Raw genomic sequence first — 21,761 nt, forward strand, 5'->3', positions numbered from 1 at the left:
ACTCTAGTTTTTTAAAGAAACAACAATATAAACTGAAACTCATACACTAAAGAGTGTATGAGCGTGTGTAGTGTGAAGTGTGACTACTTAAAAAACACAAATCCACTAGTTCCATAGTCCATTACTGGGTACTACTGTGCTTAACATGTCCATGATTGGTGCCGTCACCCTATATGTAGTTTTTCCGGTATCAGTTTCGGCTAAAGCAGTGTGGGACAACACTATTCAATGTCATACATTGTTTACGTTCAAAATTATGCTCCTTTATTAGGAAAAAATTAATTCGCTTGCCGCGTTACAGTAAAGAATAAGTTGTTCCAATTTAAAGATAAAAATTTCGTCACATTATTTGCAAAACTGTAAAAAATGTCCCATAACTTCCTGACCCCATTTTGACAAAAAATATTTGTATGATCTCAAATTTATCCTAAATGGTGGGTTGGCGTGACGTCGTTAATCTCGGATCTGATAAATACGATTATGCAATAGCTTCGTCAAATTTATTTGCTGGTTTATTTATTTTTAACCCCTAACTGTTCTCGGGTCTTATAAGGAAGGGTACCCAACTGTCCGACTCCGATTTGATTTATTTTGATATATGTTACAGAGTAGTCTAAAATAACGGACACGTATTTTTTTTTAGCTGCCCAAACTCGACCTGTTAGGAGAAAATGGCCTTCAAAGTACTGAAAATTGACCAAACCTTCTAATTACTGAGAAGAGACTTGTTCAAAAAAAATTGATAATTAATTACTGGTTTCGTTATATGTTGGAGAACATGAATAAAGAATGGGGACGTGTTTTGTCATTTCACCACAAACTCATTTTTTATATAAAAATATATTTATTATATTTATTTTTTTGCCATTTTCTCCTAACAGGTTGAGTTTGGGCAGCTAAAAAAAAATACGTGTCCGTTATTTTAGACTACTCTATAACATATATCAATATAAATCAAATCGGAGTCGGACAGTTGGGTACCCTTCCTTGTTAGTCGGGTAACCGCAGTATTTCGATGCGATGAATTTATTTATTTTGAATCACAATTTTTAAATTGTATTAGTAAAATTGTACAACTGATGAGGCATTCCAGAAAAGGGTCGGGTACGTGACGCGTAGGTATTTTAAAAAATTCCAGGCGTGTCTCACTCCGCGATTTCGTCGCTTTGCTACAGGTAGCTAAAAGTACATCCGTTCGGTCCCAATTTTGGGGAAAGCCATAAGCCGCGCGTGGCGCTGTCGCCACCTAGCGGCCATATCTGTGCTGATCGTAACAGACGCGTTTTGTTAGAAAGTGAGTCTTCTGTACTTAGTACTATTATTTATTCTGTGATACTTCGGATAAAGCTATGAAGCCGATATTAAGGCATGATAACGTTTGATAACTTAGCTTTCAATACAATGATTTATAACTCAAGATAGGTTATAGGTGTTCCAAAATTGAAGCCCTTACCTTGTGACAAATTGGACAAGTTGCCTTTAGTCGCGGCTGGACAAGCGAGAAATGTGCACGTGCTAACGAGCTCCCGCACACCGAAAGAGACGACCTTGTGTTTAACAACGAGTGTGACAAAGATGGATGGAATGAGAAAATTAATCAAAAATAACAGATTTCTTCGTAGGCACAGAAATAAATATGGAAGTATTTTTTGTGTTCTTCAAGTATGAGTATAACCTATCTATGGTTATATAATATCATCGATTCAATACAGATTTCTGCGGGTTATTATTATGAAGGTACCTTACGCGTCACGTCCCCGACAAAGTAAACCTTTTTTTAATGCGCCATTATTTAAAAACTGGTATTTATTTCAACTTTGGTTTCGGCTAAACCTCTATCTTATCCGATTTTTAACAGTCTATGTATATGAAGGTGGTCTTTAAAATTTACTGTGGAAATAGTGTAATACCCGAAATTCGTTAGAAAATTGTTCGTGTATTAACACCGTTTAGTTTCTTTCTATTTCGAATAACATATTATGTAATTTATGTATGTATTGATTTTACATAGATATTTTTTATCTGTGACGTGATTTCAAGTATTCTCATAATATTTGAAGTTGATTTTATAATGTTCTATTCAATTGTAGCAGGATTATAATGTGTTAAACTGATTTAGTATATGCAGCTAAGATTATACAGAAACCAGTTATAGAAAAAAACTTATGGTATGCCCTTCGCCTATATATTGATCTACATTAACTGAAAATGTATGTTAAAACGGATCGTTTTGGCGTACATTTTTATACATACTTGCTACTTATAAATAGACCAAGGCCACTCGTAAAGTTTTTGACCTATTGTTATTGTGTTAAATTATAGATTGCAGCTTATTTTTATCCCACAAAACAAATATATTCCTTTATTTACTATTGATGTACCATAATTTGTATTGATATCAGCAGAGTTGCGTGGAAATATTTTTGACGTGATTTTTGTTGAGTTTTAAAGGCCAGTCCAGTCCGGGACAATTTTTCGCCAATCTGATTTAATCGTCAGATCACATCAGGAGGTGCGGACGCAAACGCCAATTAGGCTCATCGATTTCGAGTGAATTAGCGATAAAATGGAGGTGCAGACGCAAGAATATCTGTTTGTGACACTAGAGTTCGCGATTGGGGGCGCTTTTTTTTTAATTTAGAGCGCGCAAATATCACCATATCTAAAATTGGTGATTGACGCCAATTTCTTTTCATATCAAATCGGTCGATTTGATCGTCCCGTCTGGACTGGCCTTTAGACGCCCGCTGTTGGTTTATGAATATATTTTACCCTGTTTAAGCCTGCTACAATGGAAGTTTCTTTGAAAGCGCACCGATATTAGATTTGTGTGTTCCGATAACATTTTTAACTAAACATCTTCCACATTTTAAATAAATTATTTAGAGTATTTCGTTTTAAGCTCTTAATGTTCCTAGATTTGTATTTTTTATTTTTTAAGTCCACTAAGCGGTTTCAGCCGCGAGTTTTATGAATTTGGAAAAATGCGCAAATATTTATTGATTATCTGTAATAATAGGAAGACTACGTTGAAAAAAAAAACGTAATTTTATTTTAAAAGGTTCCATTTTAAACGTATTGCGTCGATATTAGATTAGAAAAAAAAATTTTTTTTATAAATTGCACATTTTTAACGTTGTTCTATTTAAGAATATTCAAAGTAGTGTAAATAACTTTTATTTATAACCCCAATTTCATTATATGCATATATGCGCATTTTTTTTCATTCCTCATATCAGCTGGTCGAATTCCGGAATACGGTTTCCGAAAAAACGGTTTCGGCGAAATAATTTTCGGCTACAATCCAGCGTCAACGAGAGCTTACGAAAGGTTTTATTTAAGACGCGGATTTGCCGAAAATTGTTTTCGTATTTCGGATCTGCATTTATTCATGTTTATATGAAAATATGGATTGTGGAAGCTATTCTCACGGCTTTGTGTATTTGGGAGCGTTGTTGAAAAATATACAACTAGCGTTGTCGAAACATATTCATAACACGAACCTTTGTTAATGTGTTTCCGTACCTAACAAACAACATGACGAATAAGTACAACCGATTATCAAGGGTTTATAATAAGCTCTTAGAATTCATTAGTCATAAAAGTATTTTGGAATTATACACACTTTATGCCGCTGGGCAGCAAATTATTTTCGTCTTACGCGCTGTTGATCGCTTACTGTTTAAATCGGCGTTCGGCGAAATAGAAATTAAATTATTGAATAAACTGAGATGTTAGATTTTCGGCGATTTGAATTCGGCCATAGAATACAAATTACAAATAAGACATTGTATATTTTTCGACAATGCTTTGCTCGTGAAGATTTTTATACGAGATAGCGTGGCGGATTTTTTCTGGTATCATATGTAGAATAGGGTTTTTTTCTTGGGGTGTATGGAAATCTGTATAAATTAGATTATTTCTTAGAGATTCGGCGGTAGGTATTAAGTTAGGAGCGTCGGCTCTGTCCATAGTTTGAGCAACTTTGGGTTCCTTTAGTGAAACCAAAAAATTGAAATCATAAAACCGGTATCGGTTTTGAATCTCGACTGAATGCGAACATCACTATTTACTTTTTTTTTAAATAATGTAAATAAAATCAATATGAATATGGCGTAAGTATAATGAGTTTTTTTTTTATAAAATTTTACGTGTCAAGAGTAATATATCAAGTTTTTAGCAAAATTTACACTAAACGGACCCAAAAATTGTAAAATAAATGCAGCGTTAAAAAAAAAGAATAGTTTGTAAGAAATTAGGTGTTAACTTAAAAAAAAATCGACAATGCAATTTAATAATCTGCAAGTTTTTAAAAATAATTTAATTGGATATTTTTTAATTTAATCTTTTTAAAATACGTGTAGTGTGAGGTTGTATGTTGTTTTAAGGTATATTATTTCCTTCATTTTTGTGTTAGGCAAATGAATATTTTTTTTCTAATCGATGTAATGTTTATATACTTAAATAAATAGTTATTATATATTAGATTAGTGGTTTTATTTTTGACATAAGATACCATCCGAATCTATGCGACCTTAATACAAAATCATTTACAATTTTGTAAACTATATGGGGCATTATCGATGAAAAGGAACCTTATTGTCGATGGCGCTTACGCCGCACAGCGTCGCGCGGCATTGTAATTATATCGGGGCATCGTTAATAATGGCGTAAGCGCCATCGACAATAAGGTCCCTTTTCATAGATAACGTCACATATGTGCTATTGTAATTCATTCGTTTGTAAGGGATTTTCATGAGATTTTTACCTATCAATAGAGTGATTCTGAGGAAGGTTTAGGTGTATAATTTTTAATTTATCAGGGTTTTGTGTAACCCGTGCGAAGCCAGGGCGGGTCACTAGTGAATAAATAAATACAGGTATAGTTTGTAGCTTTCTAGTAGAGCCCGAAGGCTTATCCTATTGTCTATTGTTCAGTAAAACCGCACGTGCTACTTACCTGCAAAAAAGGGTCTTCATTATTCTATTCGGCACCTGAGCGCGGGCTAGTCCAACGCTCAAAAAACCAGTGTAGGTGCGCTCTCCGATAACGCGCCTTTGTTACGCATCTCGATGACACATTTTAGACTGGTTCTGTAGCGTTCGACTCGCCGGCACTCAGTAACCGAAGTACCGATTTTTTATGCAGGTGGTTGTGGCACGTGGCACGAGCGGTTTTTCTTAACAATAGACAATAGGATTAGCCTTCGGGGTCTATTAGAAAGCTACAAACTATAAACACTATTTTATACATTACGACCCGCCCCGGCTTCGCACGGGTTAACAAATTATACATTAACCTTCCTCTTGAATCAATCTATTAAAGAAACCGCATCAAAATCCGTTGCGTAGTTTTAAAGATCTAAGTATACATAGGGACAGACAGACAGCGGGAAGCGACTTTGTTTTATACTATGTAGTGATAATTAAGTCTCTCCGATATTGGATCGGACAATGTGAAAACGCTCGATACTTACCGCCAGAAATAAGACACTTCGTATTATTGGAGCGCACTCTGTATAATTCGCTGTAAAATACAAAATTAAACAAAACAATGTTTAAAGCATTATTTATTTTAAAATGATACTAATAGCGCTACCGCTACGAGTAAGTATAATTTATATTTAGGTATTATATACCTATCACACTAACCCGGGGTTAAACGGATAAACCGTTAACCCAGTGTCAAAATGTACTGGTAACCATGGCAGCTCCAGGTTTAACCGGTTAACCCCGGGTTAGTGAATGGTGCAAGTGGCCCTTAGACACCTTTATGTCATAGGTGAATAAGTAAATTGCCTGTTTTAAAAACAAAACTTTCGTGAGACAGACATATATAAGTAGGTACATATTAAAACGTCACTCACTAATTTTAAGTCGAAGGAGCTCGACATGATTCGCTTCATAACGAGGAGCTTCAACGGGAGCAGCGTTGGCGGACCGTCGCAGACTACTGGCTGCAGCTCTCCGCAACCGATTTCGGGAGGTCTATCTACTAATATATCTACGACTAATACTAATAATACAGGGATCGGATACCGGTATTTTTTGTATGGGAACGGAAACGGTATTTTTTCGTTCTTTGCTAATTACTTCATTTCTAATTAGGCAATCTAATAATACGAAGTCGTAACCTAAAAACACAACTGAGTCCTACATTTTGAGTATAAAATAATTTGAAAAATATGGTTAGGTACTTCTAAGTTTTTGCAAAAAACCGGTTCCGATCCCTGTAATAATAAGTCGATCTGTGTAAAAATGGTTTAACACATTTTGCCACCCAGCCAAACAAGACATCCGCGCCAGGCCACAAAAATTTCGTCATATAAGACTGCAGTACCACGATCCCGACTATCGGCCGGCCTGGGAACGAAATCATAAAATTCACTGTAAAATAGGTACCCAATAGCGGGTTTTCGGCACTGAATGTGTCAAGTAATTAGTAAAGTGTCATTCGATGGAACTTGCTAACTATGTAAACAAACCGCCATATAAAAATTGTCTCTGAATGTCAATTTACTAGTGACTTTTGTTTACATAGTTAGCAAGTTCTACATATAGAATGACATTTTACCTATTTATATTTTAGTTAAAAATAAAATCTGAAAATATTTAACTAGATTAATTGTTGTCGTTTTGAAGGCGTTTGAGTGCGTGTTCAGATATTATGAACACCGTGACACCTTGGCCGCTCCGATATATCTGATGGCGCCTGTATACATATTACAATTGTAGGTATCTCAGTTTGGCCCTATGATTGACTGGTAGTAAATGCTTAGAAATTAAGTTTGCATGTTGTACATATTTATGTGTAAGGGGTCATCCATTAATTACGTCACACGTTTAGGGGGTGGGAGGGGGTCAAGAAAATGTGACATGTTGTGACATGGGGGAGGGGGGAGTTACAAACATTGTGATGTCACTTTAACTTCATCAGTAATCGAAAATTAATTTATATTTTATTATTCGCTGTACAATTAAATAATGAGATTTTGGATGTAACTTTCTTTGTGTTATAAAATTACTAATATTTATATATCAAAAAAATAAAAATAAAAAAATTATGACGAGTTAATATTGTCGATTTCGTTGAAAACAAAATTGCCTAAAATGTGACGTCACACCAGGGAGGGAGGGGTTTGCAAAATGTGACCAAGTGTGACAAGGAGGGGGGAGGGGTGAAAAAAACCTAGAAATTCGTGTGACGTAATTAATGGATGATCCCTAATAAAGTTAAAAATAAATAAATAAATAAAAAGTGCCCGAAGACAGGATAAACTATTGTTGCCAGCAAAACCAAATCTACAAATGTTCAGAAATAGCCCTCATTATAGATCTGTGATAATTTACAACCAATTACCAAAAAGCGTAACTAGTGAGCAAAAAACGCAATCATTTATTAACAAACTTAAGTCAATTTTAATACGAAAGGCATATTATACAATCGAGGAATTTTTATCAGATAATGAATTAGAGTAAATATTAGTTGATTATTTTAATTTCATTTTATTATTTATTATTGTTGGGCTTTTATGATGAACTAAATATATGTATCAAATAAGTAATAATGCAATATGAATGACATTTAATTAAAATTCTGCTTATAATTATAATTAGTTTTGTAATTCTTAAGTCTAATAATGTATAATTTGTAAATAGTTAACATTAAGTAGTATTAAGACTATTGCAATGCCCTAACGGGGTACATGTACCTACTACATAATTTTGTATACCATCCTCTGTAATGAACATGATCGCAATAAAATATATGAAATATGAAATATAATAAATAATATGTTTGTGTACTGTTGCCAGTTGCCATCAGTTTAAGATGATTCAGCTTCCTGGGTATGCTTTTTTAAGTGCTGTTCCAATCTACCTTTATGTTTAAACACCTTATCGCAAGCATTACATGAATACAAAACTTCACCAGTGTGAATTCGTCTGTGCTTACTCAAGTAACCTTTAACTGCAAATTGCTTGTTGCATACATCACACGTGTACGGCTTCTCCCCTGTGTGCGTGAGTTTGTGTGACGATAAATGAGCTACTTGGAGAAAACTCTTTTCACAAACATCGCAAGAAAACGGCCGAATGCCTGTGTGGCTACGTTTGTGTCTTTCCAGGTCTATGTTTGACGCAAAATTCTTGTCGCATATTTCGCATGGAAAAACCTTTGGTGTTGTAATTTTTTCTGGGTGCGTTAACATCATGTGGTTGTCAAGCTGGTATTTTTCTGTAAACCTCTCTTCACAAATTTTACAAGAAAACTCTTTAACACTCAAGTGAACGCGTTCGTGAGTAACCAATTTGTATCTATGATTAAACTTCGCTGGACATTGTTCGCAATAAAATCGTTTTGCTTTATCTCCTTTGTGGATCAGCGAATGGGCAGCCAGATGTGCTTTCTCCTTGAATTGTTTATCGCATACTTCGCAGCGATACGGCTTCTCGCCAGAGTCGCTGTGTGTGCGAAGGTGTCTAATAAGACCATTTGAAGACGGATAATACTTTTGGCAAACGTGGCACTGGTAACGCTTCTCCCCAGTGTGTAATAGTTTGTGCACATTCAAATGAGCTTTTTGAGTAAAACCTTTTTCACATATATCACATTGGTAAGGCTTGCTTCCAGAGTGAGTGTTTTTGTGTCTCAACAAATCGTGTTTTGACAAAAAGTTCTTATTGCATATTTCACAAGTAAACGGATTATCACCCGTGTGAACTCGCATATGGTGACCGAGCAGAACATTTTGAGTGAACCGCTTGTAGCATATAGTGCATTCGTATGGTTTCTCACCAGTGTGTACGCGCTCGTGACGGACCAATTTGTATTTGTGCGTGAATTTCATCGGGCAGTCTTTGCAGGCAAACCGTTTTGCAGTCTCACCTTTGTGAATTAGCGCATGGATATACAGTTGTCCTGATTGTCTGAATTGCTTTTTACAGATTTCGCAAGTGTGCGGTTTTATGTCGTCGTGGATGCGCTCATGTCTGATCGATTGCGATAACATTGTAAACTTTTTGTCGCATACTTTGCAGGAGTACGTATTCTCACCTGTGTGTATTCGTCGATGACTATACAAGTGGGAGCGATACTTGAATTCTTTACCGCAAAAATCACAGCAAAAAGGGCCGTGGTAATTTCTAAAATGTTTGGTCAAACGTGCTTTGGTTGTAAACAGTTTATTACACGTGTCACAAGTGAAAGTGCCTTTTTCAACCTTGACCTTGACATTTGTATGTTTTCGTTTTTTCATTGCATGTGTTTTGTTTCGTTTACAATCTGGAGTCGCGTCAAAGCTTTGCTCCGTCTGATGCTCGACTTCCGCTTCGTATGGAGGGACTGAAAAAAAGATAAATGTAGGTTAATATGTATATTCTTATTACAGATGAGCGTTAGGTTGAAACAGAATACGTAAATATAGGTAACTGACATATTTACAGCTACAACTTTGCCGAAAAAAGAAAAAAAACAGTAGAGTTAGATTAGACCAAGCGATTTTGATAGCATAGACTGTGCAGATGTTATTTTAAACGTCATAATTTTATAGAAGTTGACGTTAACACTTGCACAGTCTGTGCTATCAAACACGCGGCAGTTAGCTTAGTCTGACTCTAGTCCAAGTCATATTCGTATTTTTACGTCTTAAATGAAACTGCAAGTGTAAGGCAGTTAGCGATTGAAGTGCCTTATCAACAAACCCCGTTGTCAATGTAGCAGTTTATTGAAAAAAAAAAGGGTTGGCGAAAATACGTACCTACCCTAAATTCGCCTTCTCTCGTGGAAACACTCACAACGTTCCACATCCTCGCACCGCTCGACGGTACATCTCAGGTAGAAACGCAGCCTAACCCTTTGAACGCCACGCCTATCGTGTGCGGCGCGTCATCGTGAACTTAGTCGGGACGCACGAAGGTTGATATTGGGCTGTAGACGAGCGCGTCAGTTATCGTCCTTGGCGCTATACACAACTGAATTCGAGTCCCATTTCGACCAATGACCATTTTTTTTTATCTTTAATGTGTCTCGAAATTTGATGCTAAGTGTAAGGCCTGAGTGGACGCTCATGTTGGGCGTGCAGCGGGGTGGGGCGTGCAGCGTCCATGTTAAACAAATGCAAACGTATAGAAGCGGCCTTAGTGCACGCTGTTCAAATCACTTGTGAGCCCGACGCCACGCTGCACGCCCCGCCGAACGCTCCGCTCCGAGCGTCCACTCAGGCCGTACATCGTTTTGTTGAAAGTTCCTACGCTGCGCCAGTTCCCAATTTCATCAGGCTTTTTCAACACTTGCCCATACTCTGTGAGGGGAATGCGTAGGCATATGGCTAAAAAAGTTAGGCTGTTCCATTTTCAATTTCCAAAATAACTCGCCGCTAACGCTCATACAATCGAGGTTACGCTCTTATTTTTAACGACATCCTTAACCTTTTCGACGCCGTGTCAAACACAAAAGCTGTCACACTGACGCCACGTCACCGAAGTGTCAAAACTGAAATTGAACTTTATGCATATGCACGTGGGTCTATGTTGCTCTGTGGTCTGTGACCGATTAATCGGTCTTTGGCATTGAACCTACGGTGCGGATATATCGGTCATTGGCGTCCAAAAGGTTAAAGTAGGTACATACATGAAATTTGGCATGAAAATTTACGTAACATAATGTCTTTTCGTATGCCTGTACTAGTTTTCATTGCTAAAAATGGCGGCGGCTAGGTTTGTGGGACTCTTAATCGAAATTGTTCAGTATGACAAGTATAAGGTTGACGAAATATAAAGTGAGCCGATCTCTCGAACAAGTTTGAACAAAATCGGCTCACTTTATATTTCGTCAACTTTACATACGCTGTAATAATTGTACCTACATTAAAAATAATGCTTTAAATAATAGCATAGAGAAAAAAATACATACGATTGCTCACTCCATACATCAGTTTTGGTACCAAAAAGACTATTATTTTCAGTGTCGACATTTAGCATCGAGTAGCGGAATTATCAGTACTGCTACTTGACAATAGATGTAGCACCGACCGGAAAGTCTTATGCTCAACAGCATGTGGAGTGAGCACTCTTGTCTTACTATATTTCTCTATAATAATAGGTACTTAGCAACAGAGCTCACAGTAAAATGATAAATAAAACCAGAAAATGTTCTAAAACCATTTATTAGATATCAATAGGTCGTTATGCAAAAAGAAGTCATTTGCATCGAAAACGAATTTAATAATTCGATCTCGTGTGGCACATACAAATTGTTACCTTCGCAGCGGGAACACAAAAAATATTAAAGCTATAAATAATAATCATAATGATGGTGTCTTAAAAAACGTATCAGTCTATGGATTCAGCTTCATGAGAATGCTTTTTTAAGTGCTGTTCCAGTCTACCTTTATGTCTAAACACCTTATCGCACGAATTACATGGATACAGAACCTCACCAGTGTGAATTCGTTTGTGTTTATTCAAGTAACCTTTAACAGCAAATTGCTTGTTGCATATATCACACGTATAGGGTTTCTCCCCAGTGTGCGTGAGTTTGTGTGACGATAAATGCGCTACTTGGAAAAAACTTTTGCCACAAACATCACAAGAAAACGGTCTCGTTCCTGTGTGGCTACGTTTGTGTCTATCCAAGTCTATGTTTGATACAAAATACTTGTCGCATATTTCGCATAAATAATTTTTTGGTTTTGGAATGAATGTTTGTCCCGAATGCGTTATTTTAATGTGCTTGTCAAGTAGGAATTTCGTTGAATACCTCTTTTCACAAGTGTCGCATGCAAACTCTTTAAAACCTAAGTGAACGCGTGAGTGAGTAGCCAATTTGTGTCTTTGATTAAATTTCGCTGGACATTGCTCGCAAAAAAATCGTTTCGCTTCATCTCCTTTGTGAATTAGCGAATGGGCAGCCAGATGTGACTTCTCCTTAAATTGTCTTTCGCATATTTCGCACCGATGCGGCTTCTCGTCGGAGTGGGTGCGTATGTGTTTGTTCATCTGTGTGTTGCAGGTAAACTTCTTTTGGCAAATTGTGCACGAGTAAGGTTTCTCGCCCCGGTGTGTACGGAGGTGTCTATTGAGACCAGTTGAAGTGCCAAAATGCTTTTGGCAGAGCTCACAGAAATATGGTTTTTCTCCAGTGTGTGTACGTCTGTGTTGGTTCACGTATTTATTGGACATAAATTGTTTGTTACAAATGTTGCAGTAAAAAGGCTTATTCGTACTGTGATAATATAAGTGCGTCACCAATTTTTTTTTGTTAGTATATACTTTTTTGCATAAATCACATGTATATGTTTCGTTTTCTTCGCTAGCTTTTGTTTCAGTTGAAAGTTTGCGTTTTTCTAACTTTTTTCCTTTCTTTTCTATTTTTGCCTGATTGTCAGAACTTGTGCTAGCTTCGCTTTGGATCTCCTCTAGTTTGCAAGTCCATTCTCCATGTGGTGTAACTGAAAAGAAAAAAATACGGCTTGTATTTTTGATATAACCACAAATTTAAACGAGACCTGGGTTAAAGTGCAATGAAACACATTATTCTTAATTATAATTACCAAAGGGTATTTTATTTGTTAAAAAAAATCCGTGTGGCTATGTGTTGCGTAGGTACATAGTCATCAGTTCCTCACTTGTGACAGTTGTATCGCCGCGTTAGAAGTTCGACGGTTTGAATAAAAATAAAGTATAACTATTAAGTAACAGGGAATAATAATAAGAGTTGTACATTTATAATAAAAATAAAGTTTGTTCATCGGGCCTATACAAAGAACTAACATATAGTGTGGTCGTATCAAAAATACACTCTGTATCTTTAACTTTATGACTTTTCCGTACATTACGAGTGTTTCAAGTTTTCAAAGCAATAGACAATCCACAAGAATATATAACGGTTTATGTGAAGGGTTTCCTCTCGCGGACGCTCTGGAACGCTATGGAATAAGCTGCCGAGGTTTTCTCGAGGGGCTACAGTATGGGATTCTTCAAAAACCGGCCAAGTGCGAGTCGGACTCGCGCACGTAGGGTTCCGCACCAACAACAAAAAATAGAGCAAAACAAGCAAAAAAACGGTCACCCATCCAAGTACTGACCCCGCCCGACGTTGCTTAACTTCGGTCAAAAATCACGTTTGTTGTATGGGAGCCCCACTTAAATCTTTATTTTATTCTGTTTTTAGTATTTGTTGTTATAGCGGCAACAGAAATACATCATCTGAGAAAATTTCAACTGTCTAGCTATCACGGTTCGTGAGATACAGCCTGGTGACAGACGGACGGACGGACAGCGGAGTCTTAGTAATAGGGTCCCGTTTTTACCCTTTGGTAAAGATGACATCGTGTCAGTGGCCGGAAACCACTGGACCCGCTTGGCCCAAAACAGGAACGACTGGCATGAGATGGAGGAGGCCTTCGTCCAAAAATGGATGATTCCCGCGTAACCTAACCTAAACCAATTGTTACCACCTAATTTTTTTAGTATTTTAATTTTGTTTTATTTAGTTTTTAAAAATACGTTTAATAAGTAAAAAAAAAACTATGTACCTACCTACTTTCCAGGGAAATAAAGGCTATTTTTATTTATTTATTTATTATTTTACCCTTTGGGTACGGAACCCTAAAAAGGAGTGTACAGGTTTAAAAGAGTAGTCTTCGTGAAACCCGTGTTTTTTTTAATCTAGTAACGTGCTTTCCAAATTGTTCTAAATTCGAACATTGCTTCTCGATGTCTCTGTGGAGACATCTGACATGACATGAACTCGATGTCAATGTCACAGTCGAGTAAGACATGAACTATCACCGAGACAATCACTATAGGGACCGTGCGCGTTGGAGGGTCTGCCATCTTGTGGCCTGAATCGGAAACATAAACATGTAACATTGCCAAAGCAAGTGCTACCATATTTATCTATCGTCCTCGTACGTTTCCATGTGCATAGTAGGTTCTGCCATCTTCTGGGCTACATCGGAAGCCTAAACTTCACATTTACGCCTCGCGCCAAAAATCTGACGGCTCCTGTGCTGCCCCCTATAGTTCATGCACGGGGCCTATCGACTACAAGTTTACCCTTCCTGCCGCTTCCCCTAAAAACATCCAGGCACTACTAGTGCATAGAAAACAGGAATAGGTAGGTGTCTCGTTGTCATGGTTACGAAGTCCACATTAAAAACAAAAGTAAGTAATTAAGTAACGTTTATTAAGCAGAAAGAACAAATATAACAATAACAACTCCTTATGGTGAAAGATATTAACCTTTTATACGCCAATGACCGATATATCCGTACCGCAGGTTCAACGCCAAAGACCGATTAATCGGTCACAGACCACAGAGCAACATAGACCTACGTGCATATGCATAAAGTTCAATTTTAGTTTTGACACTTCGGTGACGTGGCGTCAGCGTGACAGCTTTTGTGTTTGACACGGCGTCGAAAAGGTTAAATGATAAATGTAAAGTATAACTCAACTAAATATCAGTGGCGGATTTGCCCTTAGGCCAAGTGGGCCCGGGCCTAGGGCGGCAGCAAGTCTGCACTGCAGTATATGTAGTGTTGTGAATAACGCTTATTTCGCGGCTTAAAGACTCGAACCCTTAAGACTCTCGAGGCTTAACGACTCAAAGGCGGAAAAGACGACTTCTTACATCATACGCGTAAAATAAATAAATACAATTCTCAAATATAGTCGATTTTTCAAGACTTACGAGTCTTGAGGGCTCGAGTCTTTAAGCCTAAAAATAAGCGTTATTCACAACACTGAGTCTATGTCAGGGGTGCTGAGAAATAGGCGGCTAGTATTACTACAGGCCATGGGGCCTAGGGCGGCAAAGACTGCAAATCCGCCACTGCCAGCTATGGTCTAAAAGTAACCGGAATATCTTCGTTCAGTGAATATTATTTGCATGTCGCAGTTCCGAGGCTAAATATTTTCTTAAAAGGAAAAAGTTATAAAAAAAACAATAAGATTGTTATTGATACCAGGCGTGGCTCACTCCGCGATTTCGTCGCTTTGCTACAGGTAGCTAAAAGTACATCCATTCCACACCAATTTTGGTGGCTAGCCATAAGCCGCGCGTGGCGCTGTCGCCACCTAGCGGCCATATCTGTGCTGTTTTGTTAGAGAGTGAGTCTTCTGCACCTAGTACTATTATTTATTCTGTGTTGATACTTAATTACGTGTTGAACTTGTGGACCATAGTTGTAGTACCGTCGCCATCAGATACATCGAAGCGGTTAAGGTGCTCACAAATATCTGAACACGGCTATCAAGGCGTTAGAGTGCGTGTTCAGATATTTTATCTGATGGCGACTGTATTGTTATGGTTTATGGTCGAGTTCAGAAATATCTGTACAAGCCAACGTCCAAAAATATATTTACCGGACCTTATGTCGGTGTCTTAGACTTTAGTGTAAATATTTTTGGAACGGTGGCTTGTAAAGAACTACCTAATCAGTGGTGCCTTAAACATTAGCTATTATTATACATTTATTATTACATTTTGATTGATTATTTGCATTGTTTTTACTTTAGGGCTACAGAGCCGCGGCTTCACAGGCAGTCGTCAAAATAATTAGCGGAAATCGCGGGTACTGGTGTTTGTAACTAGCTGGTCGAAGTGACGAAGTTTATATAAATAAAATGAATAACATAAATTAAATTATTTCTTAAGTCTTATACATGTATGTAGCTTCATATATTATATGTAGACTAGTACATAGCTTCTTCTAGTCGGCTTAACCTTTTGGACGCCAATGACCGATATATCCGCACCGTAGGTTCAACGCCAAAGACCGATTAATCGGTCACAGACCACAGAACATCATCGACCTACGTGCGTAGACATAAAGTTCAACTTCAGTTTTGACACTTCGGTGACGTGGCGTCAGCGTGACAGCTTTTATGTTTGACACGGCGTCGAAAAGGTTAATCAGATTCGGCATCAATAGACCTATCGACACTTTTACTATGCGTCTGTATATGTCTTTTCAAATTCGATTTATTCTTGAATTCTTTATTACATACATTGCATTTGTGATGCGAGGCTCTAGCGTGCGCATATTCGTGTATCTTCAAGGTATTTGCTCGCAAAAACTGTTTGCCACATATTTGGCAATTGAACTTCTTACCATCCATATCATACTTATTGCCAGAATGTATTCTCTGTACATGTTTAACCAAGTAGCGTTTAGTAGTGAACCGCATCGCGCAATTTTCGCAGGCGAATGGTTTCTCACCGCTGTGAGTCAGTTTGTGCTCCGATAAATGCCCTATTTGGGTATAGCTTTTATTGCATATTTTGCACGCATAAGGTTTGAGCCCGGTGTGAATCACTTTGTGTTTCACCAAGTTAGTTTTGCAACTAAAAGCTTTATCACAAACATCGCATACAAAGCAATATGTGCTGGTGATTTCTGGATGAGTCCGTCTGTGATCAAGGAAGACCCTTCTTGTTTCGAAACAAGCGTTGCAGATTTCGCATGAGTAAAAATTGAGTCCGGTGTGTACACGCAAATGCTCGTCCAGTCGGTATCTTTGGGAAAATCGTTCGCTACACAAGTTACACGGAAAAGGCTTGAAGCCTGTGTGGACGTGTTCGTGCTTAACCAGTTGATATCTATGTAGGAATTTCTTCGAGCAAATATTACAAACGTATCGCTTTACTGAGTCTCCTTGATGTCTTAGAGCATGAAGAGACAATTGAGATCGCTGTTTAAATCGTTTTTTGCATACTTCACATGCATGCGGTTTCTCGTCAGAGTGATTCCTCTTATGTCTCATCAAAGAACCTGTATCTAGGAACCTTTTTTGGCAAATATCGCAACTGTATGGTTTCTCCCCGCTGTGCGTGCGCCGATGTCGGGAAATATAGGCGTAACTAAAGAATTTCTCGCAAATTTCGCAGTAAAGAGACTTCGAAATACCCATGTGATTAAGTATATGTTGGAACAGATTGCCTTTGTTTGAAAATGTTTTGTTACAATAATCACAGATAAATGTTTTCGCTTGTATTTCACCTGTGTGAACTCGCACATGTGCTTTAAGCTGATACTTTTGCTTAAACCGCTTGTCACATATTTCACATATGAAAGGTTTAACTCCTGTGTGTAAGCGCTCATGTTTGAGTACCATATATTTAAATAGGAACTTTTTCTTGCAATAATTACAACTGAATCGCTTCGCTGCATCACCTTTGTGTATTAGCTCGTGAAGAGACAATTGTGTCTTTTCTCTAAATTTTGCATTACATATTTGACAGACATGAGGTTTCTCATCAGAATGAATCCGCTTATGTTTAACTAAAGAACCGGAGAACGTGAATCGTTTCTGGCAGATATCACAGCTGTAGGATTTCTCCCCGGTGTGTATAGGCCAATGCCGATACAAGTAGGTTTGATGGGAAAACGCTTTGTGGCAGATATCGCAGCTGAAAGGTTTCTTGTCAGAGTGACAACGCATGTGTTGGACCAGTCTCTTTTTAGTTGGAAACGATTTTTTATCAGTGTCACAGATGAATATTTTTTGTTTTTTTCTTGACCTCTTTCCAGGCGCACTGATATTGTCCAGGATTATGTTGGTATTTGTCTTCCTTCCAACAGGTCGTCCTCTCTTTCGCACCTTACCAACCGCGGGCACCTCGGCACTTGGTACATAGTTCTCTCGTTTGACCAAGAGGTCCCCCGGATCTGAAATAAAAACACTGATTTCAGATAATAAGTGCAATAAATTTACAAAAGTGCACGTTTGTCGCAAGTCAGAATTCTGTAATTCTGTTCTTGTCGCAACTAATACGAGTATATCCCAGAAGATGGCATTGAGCATTTTTCAAGGAAGATACAAAGTATGTGTTAATTGTATGTACTTAGCCTATGTGTTTCGATCATTACAATGGTATGTACACACAAACACCCGCCGTATAACTTTCACAGTTTACAATATTCACTTTTCACTAATAGGGAGTATTAATGCAATGTTTTGCCGCCAGGTTGCAGCACTAGCTACTTAAGTATACAATAGAGTAACTTATACATACTGAGCCTTAAACTCTTTTTCACAGACAATAAAATATGACATTGATACATCAAGGCGGTTTGTTTACAAAGGGCCTACCTGGGATACGCGAAATCGAAATTCAGCTATCTGCCTCTTTATCGCTCGAATATGCATGGGTGATAGAGAGGTTAGATAACAAAATTTCGACTCTCTCGTTTGCGGTAGACCCTTAGATTGTGACTTATTGTGGGAGTGGCGCCCCCTACGGAGACTTTCGCGTAATATTCCCTATTATAACATTTATAACCCTTTCGTATTTTCGTTGCCAGCAATCGTAATCACACCATAACAAACAAACAATGGCGGCCGAACACAACACAACAGTAAATTGTGTATTAAGGGCGGTAAACAAGAATTAACGACCGAGTGTGAATTGAGGCCCGAATCCGAAGGCGTAATTAACACGAGTTCGTAAACTTCCTAATTCCTATATCGCCCGTGGCACACACAATGTTTTTCATCACATTTGTTAGGAAAAAAGGGAAATGATAAAACGAAATCCATAAAATGATAGATTTCATTCTTCAAGATGCTTAGTTAGTGAAGTTATTAAAAAAATAGTATTCATATTTAATTATTCATGGTTAATTTAATTTATTCATCATTATCTTATCACGGCACAGACAGCGATATATCACTTAATTGTTAGAGAGTTCGGTTCACAACTGCCCCAATAAATAAGGTTGATGTGCCGTCAGAAATATCCCAAAATTACAAAATTTCCACATGAAAATTTTTCGTAACCTTCTGGACTTTACCAGAAGGCACACAGAAATACAAAGTACAGTCGCCAACAGATATATCGGAGCGGGTAAGGCGCTCACAAATATCTGAATGTCTCTATTGTAGACATAGACATAGAATAGACATAGACATTTTTTATTTAACACCACATTGAAAAATGTTTACAGGCAATGCTACAAAACATTACAAGCCTTAGAATTAAACTTAAATAGGCACAAATTAATTTGTTTACATGTAGATATAAGTTTTTTTAAATTATGATGCTAAAAAGGAGCGAACCTCAGAATGTGTTGCAGCAGGCTTACCTACTACAACGCTGGTTTTCAGGCCGACCCTTCGTACAATACGAATTTGCTAGCTGTTTGTCGGAAATTCTACGGCTAAGACTATTTTAGTTTGTGTAGAAAATAATATAGGTATGTATATATATATATATGTTTATGTTTGTGTATGTATTTATAAGATTATACTGTATGATACTATGACATATGTGAAGATAGGTTTAATGTTTAGGCTAAATAAATACTTGGGTAATAAAGTATATATTGAGGAAATAAATAACATGAATGTAATAATTTTACTATAAGTAGGTACTGAGATTAACAAATTATATTGTCAGAGCGCTAGAGTGCGTGTTCAGATATTGTGAACACCTTGGCCGCTCCGATATGTCTGATGGCGACTGAACAACATGATTACTGTAGATTATAATGAATAGGGGCCAGTGGTGTAACTAGAGAGTGGGATAATCCCACGGACTCGCAATGCCTCTGTCTCAGCCACAGGCCCCAGATGGTATTAGTCACGTCACTTTTAAAGCCCCGTCTTCATATCGCGAACCAATGTTCGATGGTTTGCCGCGCGATATGGAGACGGGGCTTAAGGACAACATATTTTGTGATGTTCTACTATCAACCATTGATTGTGTTCATAGATTTAACCCCGTGCCTGCTTTCCTACACCCATAGGACTAGTGGCAGATTTGCCCTAAGGCCCAGTAGGCCCAGGCCTAGGGCGGCAAGCAGGGTTCGAAAGGATAATTATCAATGATAGTTATCTTGATAATTATCGCGATAAGTATCGTGAAGATATATGCCTGATAATTATCGTCAGGATGTTATTATCGCGATAATTATCAAAAAAACTATAATTATCTGGATAATTTAGAACCCTGGCGGCAGATATTAGGGGCAGCAAATTGTGACAAAAAATTCACTAATGATAACAAGAAATAATTCAAAATGTAGTCAATGCGATGGGTGCTGAAAAGGGGGCTGCTACAGGGGCTAGGGCCTAGGGCGGCCACGACTGCATATCCCCATAGGACAAAGGCATATAGGTGCACTTATATATGTGATAAATAGTTCATCTTAGAAATATGAGTAGGTTCCATAAATAGCAAAAAAACATCGACATCTGATCAGCCAAAATGTGTAAAACTGCCAAAACTTTTGCGATTCTGGTATTGATCCGAAAATAAAAGTAGCTCAGTTTAGAGACAATAAAATCAAATCCTGCAGTTAAAGCCCCATAATAGACGACACACTGTATAAAGCAGATTTTACTGTACAGTATCATGATTTATATTATAAGCCTTAGCAATCTTCATTTCGGACATTTTCAACTTAAAGGTACCACATTGTTGGTTGTTGATAAGGTTGATTTTAAATTGAAGCTATATGGAAATAGCGTCTTATTGACAAACAACAATAAGTACCCTTTTCTTTGGGAAAGGCACATTTTTCTTTAGAGTAATATGGTAATATTCATTAACACAAAGAGATTTTTATCAGTAAATGAACAGTTAGGCTGCTTACAGACGAGCGACAGTACGCGACACACTGTCGGCGACGGTCGCTGACGACCGCCTGCGACGGCTATCGGCGACGGTCGGCGACGGTCGGTGATAGCTGTCGCGGCGTCGCTCTTGTGTCACAGCACGCAGTTGTCGATGTGTAGTTCAAGAGATAGCACGTATTTTCTTTAAACAATAATGCATCAGCATCAAAATCGTCATTACTCATTTTGAAAAAGAAAATACGTGCTCTTTCTTGAACTACACATCGAAGACTGCGTGCTGTGACACAAGAGCGACGCCGCGACAGCTATCACCGACCGTCGCCGACCGTCGCCGACAGTGGCCGACCGTCGCCGATAGCCGTCGCAGGCGGTCGTCAGCGACCGTCGCCGACAGTGTGTCGCGTACTGTCGCTCGTCTGTAAGCAGCCTTATTGGTTGCTAAAACCTTATATAACCTTAGATGTTACAGATTATGCAAAACATCTAAACACCTTGCTAGCTAACATGCAATCATCATCATTAGTCGTGCCTGCACCCCTGCACATGATTGGCGCGACAGTAATTGCGGTGAGATAGACTACCCGTCTTTTTCTATGTCAATAAAAGAGGGACGCATAGCCTATTTCGCCAATAGATACTGTCACGCCAATCATCTGCTAGCCCAGCAGGTATAGGTTTTAGAAACTCAAGTCCCGTGGGGGTCCGGGTTCCAGTGTCAAGTCAGGTATAAGTTTTTTAAGTAATTAAAAAAGAATAGAAGTGTAGCAAAAACATTGAGATTGCATAGTGAATGACCTAACTTTAGTTTTATCTGATTTTTATTGAGGCTATGGACACTCTAGGTAAACATGTCAGCCTCATGGGTGCTTTCATAGTTCCCTCAGGGGAGAGTAGATGTTTAGCACAACCTGTAACTGAACATTACAATAAATCTACAACTCACCCCCAACAAATTCAATCGTAGCCTGCACAGGCTCTTGCTTGACGACCACCTCGTGTTTAACTCGTCCATCAAAGACTCCAGCATCAGCGGCCTCATTCCCCCAATCGTTCTGTTCCTCTTTAATACATTCTACGAATTCATTTTCCTGTTCGACGCCTTCTCTCTCCAGTTTTATTTCTTCCACTGTTATAAGCACATTAGTTACAGTTTCACACTCGTTATTATCAGACAT

The 21,761-nt window shown here is 38.1% G+C and overlaps 2 protein-coding genes across 2 annotated transcripts; both read right to left on the reverse strand.

Moving 5' to 3' along the window:
- Positions 1-7,826: 7,826 nt before the first annotated feature.
- LOC134659584 (zinc finger protein 271-like) lies at positions 7,827-9,339 on the reverse strand. Its single transcript, XM_063515247.1, has one exon. It carries the CDS (start codon positions 9,255-9,257, stop codon positions 7,827-7,829), a length of 1,431 nt encoding a protein of 476 aa, XP_063371317.1. The 5' UTR covers positions 9,258-9,339.
- A 1,991-nt stretch (positions 9,340-11,330) lies between these two features.
- Positions 11,331-21,761, reverse strand: LOC134659870 (zinc finger protein OZF-like). The gene is made up of 2 exons (XM_063515579.1): positions 21,530-21,761; positions 11,331-12,449 (listed from the first exon to the last, which is right to left on the reverse strand). Exons 1-2 carry the CDS (start codon positions 21,759-21,761, stop codon positions 11,332-11,334), a joined length of 1,350 nt encoding a protein of 449 aa, XP_063371649.1. The 3' UTR covers position 11,331.

This window comes from Cydia amplana, chromosome 25 (assembly GCF_948474715.1).
Source record: "Cydia amplana chromosome 25, ilCydAmpl1.1, whole genome shotgun sequence".
In the NCBI taxonomy this organism is placed as follows: Eukaryota; Metazoa; Arthropoda; class Insecta; order Lepidoptera; family Tortricidae; genus Cydia; species Cydia amplana.

What these genes read in the sequence shown, in the direction of transcription:
- LOC134659870 (XM_063515579.1), bottom strand. Translation starts at nt 21,761, where the DNA reads ATGTCTGATAATAACGAGTGTGAAACTGTAACTAATGTGCTTATAACA. An exon ending in TACGATTGAATTTGTTGGGG is followed by an intron (nt 12,450 to 21,529) that starts GTGAGTTGTAGA and finishes TTTTCTTTTCAG; the next exon opens with TTACACCACATGGAGAATGG.
- LOC134659584 (XM_063515247.1), bottom strand. Translation starts at nt 9,257, where the DNA reads ATGAAAAAACGAAAACATACAAATGTCAAGGTCAAGGTTGAAAAAGGC.